Source organism: Brassica oleracea, chromosome C2 (assembly GCF_000695525.1).
Source record: "Brassica oleracea var. oleracea cultivar TO1000 chromosome C2, BOL, whole genome shotgun sequence".
NCBI classification, from domain to species: Eukaryota; Viridiplantae; Streptophyta; class Magnoliopsida; order Brassicales; family Brassicaceae; genus Brassica; species Brassica oleracea.
The window spans coordinates 28,593,829-28,602,539 of NC_027749.1; the positions used below are offsets into that span (position 1 = coordinate 28,593,829).

Sequence of the window (8,711 nt, forward strand, 5' to 3'; positions counted from 1 at the left end):
TTTTTTCTCCAGTTTAGTTGTGTAAGTTGTGTGTATTAAGTAATAATTTTTTTTGTTCTTATTATGTTAATTATATGTTTTTTTTTATTTTTAAACTTGTTGCTTTTACCGGACCTTTAAAACAAATATATGAAGACTTGTAGAAACAACTATAAAAGGAGTGACAATTAGTATTTGGGCTTTAATGAGTTTTAAACGAATATATGTATTTCTCATAAGAAGATAATAGCATTGGTTTTCTGACATTGAGCATGTAAGCTATTTTCATAAGAGAAGAGGAGTGAGTAGGTGGACATGTTTGTCTGTTAGGATTGTCTCTTGTATCTCCTAGTGTGGTTGTGTTTGTTTCTCTTTTATTTGATGGGTAATATGTAAACAAAAATCATTGTTAGTTGTATTTATCAGAGTTTGTAACTTACTCTGCATTTTTGTTTATGTAATTTCACTGATCTTGGTTGTCATCTTCGTCATCTTCGTCTTCTTCGTAAGCATCTGTGAAAGTAAGTTTGTAAATTGTTAAATATTTGGCCGTGTAGTTTATATTTGTTCAGCTGGCTATTTGTAAGATTAGACGAAAAGAGAGGTGATCATTAATGATTCGTCTTTTTTGGGATTCTAGTTTTTGGTGTTTTGATTGTTTGGGTTAATTGTGGTTTCTTTTAAGCTATAAATAAAGATTTGTGTAAAATTAGATTGATAAGTAAGAGAGATAAATAGACGACCACAAATATTGGGTAGAAAATATATTTGATTATTGATGTTAGCACAATGTAGACAGTAATATAAAGAGAATTATGTGTTGATTGTTTCTTACGGATCAATGAGGAGACAAATAACGACTTGAGTTGTTTCTTTGGTGAGGTCAGAGCCCTGGACAGAACGGATTTGTCCGCAAATTTTAATTCAGTTTCTCCACATGTTCATGTATTACTTTCATAAATATTTATTATGTTCGGCCATCAATGTACGAAGTATCATTTAACTTAATGGTATAAATGTTGGTGTTTATATCTCAATAACCCGGGTTCGAGCCAATAACTTGACACTTTTTCACACTTTTTAAAAGTGAGACCCACAAAACGCCGACGTGGCGCGCTAAGGAGTGAGCAAAAACTCAACTATTATAATATAGATTGACATATCATACTTAAATTGGAATTGCTGAAATAACTTAGGGACACTATGTTGGATTGGTTTACAGTTTACTTAACAGATTCGGTAGTATAGTTATAATATTTATTGTTCAAAAAGAAGTAATAACTAGATTTTGATCCGCGCATCCGTGCGGGTGTTTTTTTTAATTTGAATATTGAATTTTATTATTATTTAACAATTTTTTTATGTTTTTATATGTATAACCTTATATTTCAAGTATTGCATTTTCATAAATTGATCCAAGTGATATATTATATAAGTTACTTTTTCTTTGATCCATATTGTGTGTGCCTGAATAATGTATATTATATTTTTTTAGGTAAAAAAATTATGATTAGATTTTTGCAAATAAATAAGTATTTTGACCAAATACTAATATATTGTATTCTGATAATATTTTGACCAAAAATAAGTTTAGAATTTTAATATGAAGCTACTAACCTTAATTTTTTCGAGTCTTATAGTTTACTTTAAATATAGTTGGATAGATTATACATAAATGAAAAAAACTTCACCTTAATATTTTTAAAAAGTAAGCTATTGTTATATATTTATACTATTTGATATTTTATAATTGAAGTATTAGAATATCAAAAAAAAAATCAATTTGGTTCAATATATATATAACTTATTTAAATAATATATTATAATGATTATGTATAGATAAAAAAAATATTAATAAACAAAATGAGGCTTTATACTATTTGATAATTTATAGCATTAGAATATAAAAAAAAATTCAGTTTGGTTCAATATATATATATATATAAAGAATATATTATAATGATTACGTATAGATAAAAAACATATGAATCAAATAAACGTTAGAGATTTGATTTTCAATTGGTTTACTATATTTCTGCAATCTAATTAATACATATGACTGTCATAACTTTTTTTGCAGGTAAATATTGTTTACATATTTGCAAAATTTTCTACAGAATAGATTATATTTTAGTTTACTTTCAAAATTTCCTAGTATGTGATACAAACGAACTGGTTGGTTACTCAAACCGTACAATTTAAATACATAATGACCGAAACAGAACCTGTTCAAACCAAAAAAAAAAAAGAACATGTTGTCTACCTTATACCAAAATTATATTTGTGTTATAAATTAAGCATTGAAATGATCATCCACTTCTTTACCAAACTCAAGCACTATGATCATCCACTCCTTTACCAACTCAAGCACTATGATCATCTACTCATCAAGCATTATGATCACCCACTCATTTACCAAATTAAGCACCATCTTTGTTATTTTATGTATTGTTGTTCACTATAAATACCATCACTCATCTCACTCTTTTGTACACCAAAAACAAGAACAAGAGTTTATAATCAAAGAACCATTACATCTTCTTCTTCTTCCTTATAATAAACTCTCTCCCTTATACTAGTGTTATTTGCTTCCTACGGGTATTAAATTCTACTCTTATTTAAATTTCTCGATACTATAAATTATAAGTTATTTCATAACACCAATCATTTTTTTCTTTCTAAATTGGGCCTTTTTGTATATTTTATAAAGTTTGTCCTTTCTCGCAGATAAATAGAAAAGTAAAAGGGTCGATTTTTAATTACCTGAAAACTATCCGGTGCTCGTTTTTTTTTTTTTTTTTTAACTTTACCGGCAGCGTCTCGTTCAACGCTCGACGTCGTTTTAAGTCTCCCACTTTCCCTGCAAGTCTCGGCGATGCCGATGTTGCTCTTCTTCGCACGTCTGTGCTGACACAGTTGTAACTCCACTCGAAACGACGGAGAAAATCTGAACTCGAGAGGGTTCGATTTCGTACTCTCCATCTTGGTTTCTGTTTTCTTATTCTAATTTTTTGGTTTTTGCAAGTTCTTAATTCGAGACCAAACTAGGAGTAAGTTGAAGTGATGTCTGGTTCGATCTTGGACCGCTTGTGTTGTTGTTTTTGTCGGGTGATCCATGTTCGTGTTATAGTGTCCTTCTATCTGAAATTAGCAAATCTCTAAACTTCTGCTTGGTTGTCATCAGCCCTTGGTCTAATCAAGTTGTTTCTGTTCAATCCCATCTGCTTGACAGGTGTTGAGTCGATCATGGTGTCTCCTTGACCGTCATCCTTTCTTTAACTCATATATGTCAAGAGTTTATCAAGAAACCAGCTCCTCCTTTTTTAGATAGCCTCTATGTTTATGACTTCCTTCACATGAATAAACCTGGAATAAAATGGATCAAGCGTAAGTGTTTTTAGTTTTGGATGAGATGGATGTTGAAGGCGTCGCTATAGATCTTCTATCAAGAAATGGTGCCAATGTTGATGAGCCTTGTGAGGCGAGCACGAGTGGAAATGCTACTAGCAGCACCTTAGAGAACTTCGCAACTGTTGGCGAGCCCATAAACGGGATGGAGTTCGAGTCCAAGGAGGCTGCTTACTATTTCTACAGAGAATACGCAAGATCAGTGGGATTTGGCATCACGATAAAAGCCAGCCGTCGCTCAAAGAGATCAGGAAAGTTCATCGATGTCAAAATAGCGTGTTCGAGATTCGGAACCAAGCGCGAGTCCACCGCGGCTATAGTAAACCCGCGGTCATGTCCGAAGACGGGTTGCAAAGCTGGTCTGCATATGAAGAGGAAAGAAGACGAGAAATGGGTTATAGTTAGTTTCGTAAAAGAACATAACCATGAGATCTCTCCTGATGATTATTACGCCAGTGTGAGGGGAAAGAACAAGCCTCCCGTTGGTGCGTCAGCACATCAAAAGAAAGGTCTTCAGTTAGCTCTAGAAGAAGACGACTTCAAGCTAATGCTCGAGCGTTTCGCGGAGATGCAATCTAAGCAGCCTGGTTTCTTCTACGCGGTGGATTTCGACTCTGAGAAACGTATTAGAAACGTGTTCTGGCTCGACGTGAAGGCTAAGCAAGACTATTACAGTTTCTCTGATGCTGTTCACTTCGACACGTTTTACGTTAGGAGCGGGTACAGAGTCCCGTTCGCTCCTTTCGTCGGGGTTAACCATCACCGTCGATATGCGCTGCTTGGATGTGCGTTGATAGGAGAAGAGAGCGAGTCAGCTTACTCGTGGCTGTTTCGGACGTGGCGTAAAGCAGTGGGAGGAGGTCAAGCTCCTGGAGTGATGATAACGGATCAGGATAAGGTTCTAAGCGACGTCGTTGCCGAAGTGTTTCCAACTGCTCGCCACTGTTTCTCTTTGTGGAGTGTGGTGAGTAAAGTTCCAGAGATGGTGAATCCTTTAGATGATGGTTTCACGGAGTGTTTTAGAGACTGCGTGGACGGAGCTTGGACAGATGAGCAGTTCGAAAGGAGCTGGTCAGAGATGGTTGGTAAGTTTGAGCTTAACGAGAACGAGTGGCTCCACTCGCTGTTTAGAGATCGGAAGAAGTGGGTGCCACGTTATTTCCACGGTCTTTCTTTCGCTGGATTGTCTGGACCTGAGAGATCTGGAAGCGTCGTCTCTCATTTCGACAAGTATATGAACTCAGAAGCTACATTTAATGAATTCTTTGAACTCTACACGAAGTTTCTGCAGTATCGTTACGATGTGGAAGCAAAAGATGATCTTGATTCTCAGAGCAAAGAGCCTACGCTGAGATCTTCTTTAGCTTTCGAGAAACAGCTTTCGTTGATCTACACAGACGCTGCTTTTAAGAAGTTCCAAACCGAGGTGCTGGGAGTTGTCTCTTGTCAACTCCAGAAAGAAAGAGAAGATGAGACTACAGCTATATTCCGCGTTGAGGATTTTGAAAAACGCCGAAACTTTTTCGTTTCTGTGAAGAAAGAGGTGTTGGATGTCTGCTGCTCTTGTTATTTATTCGAGTACCAGGGGTTCCTCTGCAAGCATGCGATGCTCGTACTTCAAAACTCCGACGTTTCCTGCGTTCCATCTCAGTATATATTGAAGCGCTGGTCAAAGAAGGGTAACAACAGAGAAGAAAAACACGAAGAAGGTGCCGCTGTAGATAACCGTATGTCACGTTTTGATGATCTTTGTAAGCGCTTTGTCAAGCTTGGAGAAGTTGCGTCTTTATCAGATGAAGCCTACAAGACTGCTTTGCAGTTTTTGGGAAAAAACTTGAAGAGATGCGTTAGGCTGAATAATTCTTCCAAGTTTCCCTCAGAGCCAGGCTTAGAAAATGAAGGTACGTTGGACTGTGCATCGAAACTGTCCAGGAAAAAGAAAACTCAGAAGAAAAGAAAGGTGATTATTAGACTGATGCTCAATTTTATGAGATTATTTGTAGTTTGCTAGCCCCAGAAGAAGGATCTGATGGGTTTCTGTTGTTGTTAAAAGGCATATAATGGACCAGAGGATGTAACAAACGGGTCAGAAGAACTCCGCCAAGAACCTGTAAGTAATCTGATTTGTTACTTAACGCTTAGTTCTTCGATGCATCTTTGTGCAATCAGTTTTACTTTTAGGCTCTTATGATGTGTAGGAACAAGTTAGCTCCAGAGCTCCCACCTTTGAGAACTGTTACATTCCTCAAGCAGCAGATATGGAAGCAACGGAACTAGGCTCCCGTGCAGCACCTCTTGGGATGTATTATTCGACTCAACAGACTATTGGAGTGGGTTTAATTGTACATCTGTAACGTTATTATTTCTTGTTGTTTTATACTGAACACTATGTATTTTCTTGATATTCTCGCAGTTCTCATCGGTTTCTTCCGTCCAGGATGGTTACTACTACGGACATCCGGCAACCATACAAGCAATGGTGCAATGCTTTATCTATCTCTCCTTTAGTTTCTTGAGTTTTTCTTATATAATTTTAATAGCTTGAAATTGTCCGATGAGGTTTTTTAGCAGCTAAAAATGAAGGTTGGCGCTGATATTCGTATTATGTGTGGTTTAGGGAAACTTGCATTCAGTTCATGGACGGATGAATCAGTATGAGACACAACCAAGCATCCAAGGAGCTGTGAGTTGATGTTTTTGTATACTTTCTATCTTTCTCTTCTTCCAGAGTTAAATTGGCTTTAAAAAAGGATGATGTTTGTCTTTTTGGGATGGTCTAGTTTCAGGGACAGAGCGCTATCCGTGGCTGCTATGACATGGAAGAAACTCTGCAGGACATGGTAGGTACCCATACTCTTGTTAAAAATAGCCAAGAAGTAGAGATAACTCCAATTCCTCAAAATGTTTCCTTTTTGAAAAAATCCCAACGGGTTTTCGTATCTATTTGATTCAAAGATTTAGCGATAACTCTACTGTTTACATAAGACATGATCAGCCCTGTGTCTAAGAGTTGCTTATATGTTCACAGTTTCATGGCTCTGGTCCGAGCCATCCGGGTGATCACCGTTTGTCCCACTAACGGAACAAGCTCAAGAGTTGCTTTTACATAACTTAAAAACAAATTCGTATGCTTTTTGTACAGATAAAGAGTACATTCATATTCTAGAAATGGCTTTGAGGTAACTGTTACTCTGAATGTAGAACATATGGATAGAAAAGTATGAAAAATTTACACGGAGACATACTTTTCCATGGTCCATTAACATTTACACATATTTTCCGCTTGCGTAATATATGTATACGATCGCATCAGTATCCTAAGTTATATATTGTATATCGCGTTCAACTTGTAAGGGTCATAATCATAAGTCAAAAAAATTTTAATTATACGATGTGCATATTCTCTAGAATCGAAACATATACTTTTTGTGCACAATCGAAATAGTTTTTAAGTATAAGATGTTAAACTATATCGGCCCAAATAATAGGTGTACATTGTATACAATTAATGGGCTCCGAGGATATCCAACATTCAAGGCCTACACGAAAAAGTATGGTGAACACTAATAATACACCAGAATATAATTTGAAGACGACTGTGTGTTTGATCCCAATGAAAATCATTAGAATGAGCAAATAAAACGAAATGCGTTATAAATCATGGAGTGGATTGCCATTAATCAGGTCCGGCCTAAGACCGGCCCAATACCTAGAAGATGGAGATATGGCCAAAGCCTAGAGAAAGGAGAGAGAGAGCCGACTTCAGGAGAGAGAGAGGCAGCCACAAAGCTTGGAGAAAAGGAAACCCTTTCTTTTTCCTATTAGATGTAATCTTTCCATTATTATGTATTACAAGTTTTCCTAATCCTAGTGAATTTATGTTTTGGATACTTTCCATTTATCTTCATCTTGTAATCTTTATATAAATGAACCCCTTGATCATTAATAAAAACATAGAGAAACATTCAGTCTCTAAACTCTCTATTTACAACATGTTATCTGCACGATAGACTCCAAAAACCCTGAAACAAAACCTAACCTAAAATCCGTCACAAATAAACCCTAAACCAGGCGCAACTTAAAATCGATATATCTCTCAAACCCTGAGAAACCAGACGATGATCCACATATCATCTTGACGAGACGAATCCATCAGCGCAAACCGTTCGTCGATCCAATCTCAGACGCGCTCTCACTCGTAGAAACAATACGCTGCGCCGTCTTGGTCTTTTGGAACCCTAATCCGAACCAACAAGATTTTCTAGCCAAATTCAAATCATGTGAAAGATAAGTTTATCATACCTTAGTTGTTTGATGATATCTTGTTCAGATTATGGTGTTCATGTAATCTAATACTCCTTGTTTTTATTTCATGAGCTGAGAGGAGTTGGTGCAAAGATCTAATCCCGAAGAACCCTAACTTGTTCTTGCTTCCGTTCCGGCTTGCAAACACCTGATCAGCTGAAGCCCTTAAGCGTTCCTGATCCTAGACATTCGCAGTTTCATGTTCACAACAGAGCCAGCCCACGTTCGCATCACAACCAGCTTGAGTTCCCAATCAACCAGCTCGCGAACTTGATAAGAATAACACGCGTCCGTCTCAGCCTCATCTCGCGACCCCAACTGCAAGCGTCCGTCTCGCCTCGAGACCCGATAGGAAGAAGACAGCTCGCGTCAGCGTCGCAGCTCACGTCCGAGGTTCATCCGTTCATCTTGGAGGTCCGGTTTCTACAATCTGCAAAACAAAGGTAATCCTAATTCTGAGAACATAAAATCGAACCTGGTTGTTTTGTAAAGATTGAAACCCTAAAAGATAATCTCTAAAACTAAAAGCCATACGTTAAGTAGATCAATCCCCTATGAGTAAATCGAAGCTCTATAAGTTCGATCTAAACCTAAGAACGAGATTGATCCATTGATCAATTAAAATCAGAACCTTAGGTTTTTTGAATCTCAAATCAAATCCCCTTGATCAAAGATCAAAGTTTTCGAAATCCCCTAAAACCCTAATTTTGGAAAATCGATTTGAAACTTGAGTATTTGATTGATCGCCTAGAGCTATGATTAAGATTGTTTTAAAACTTGAATCTGAATCTTGTTTAAAAAAAACCCTAATCTCGAATTTTAAAATTCCTAAAGGCCTTGAAACCTTAAATCTCTCATTACTTAAAACTTGAAAGATTGATTTAAAGAATTTACATATTGAATGAGAGTTAGGTTGCTAGATTATTTAATTCTAAAACCTAATAGATATGCAACTAAGAAATAGGATTGAATGCATCTAGATCCCGTTTTGTATATGGCCGTGTGGCCTAATACATTGT

General features: G+C 36.6%; 1 protein-coding gene across 3 annotated transcripts; it reads left to right on the forward strand.

Moving 5' to 3' along the window:
* The first annotated feature begins 2,807 nt into the window (after positions 1 to 2,807).
* LOC106327846 (protein FAR1-RELATED SEQUENCE 2-like) lies at positions 2,808 to 6,667 on the forward strand. Of its 3 annotated transcripts, none has more exons than XM_013766129.1 (8): positions 2,808 to 3,096; positions 3,212 to 5,347; positions 5,441 to 5,497; positions 5,586 to 5,717; positions 5,801 to 5,866; positions 6,005 to 6,070; positions 6,168 to 6,227; positions 6,416 to 6,667. In XM_013766129.1, the coding sequence occupies exons 2-8, from the start codon at positions 3,392 to 3,394 to the stop codon at positions 6,464 to 6,466; spliced, it is 2,388 nt and encodes a 795-aa protein (XP_013621583.1). In that variant the 5' UTR covers positions 2,808 to 3,096; positions 3,212 to 3,391; the 3' UTR covers positions 6,467 to 6,667. The 3 variants fall into 3 exon arrangements, with proteins under 3 accessions (XP_013621583.1, XP_013621584.1, XP_013621581.1); XM_013766130.1 differs by having other exon boundaries at positions 2,808 to 2,940; XM_013766127.1 differs by having other exon boundaries at positions 2,808 to 5,347.
* The last annotated feature ends 2,044 nt before the right edge of the window (positions 6,668 to 8,711 follow it).

Bases quoted from the DNA above. Each gene is read 5' to 3' on its own strand.
- LOC106327846 (XM_013766127.1), top strand. From the start codon at position 3,392: ATGGATGTTGAAGGCGTCGCTATAGATCTTCTATCAAGAAATGGTGCC. The intron at 5,867-6,004 runs GTGCAATGCTTT...TGTGTGGTTTAG, and splicing joins CGGCAACCATACAAGCAATG to GGAAACTTGCATTCAGTTCA. The intron at 6,228-6,415 runs GTAGGTACCCAT...ATATGTTCACAG, and splicing joins AAGAAACTCTGCAGGACATG to TTTCATGGCTCTGGTCCGAG.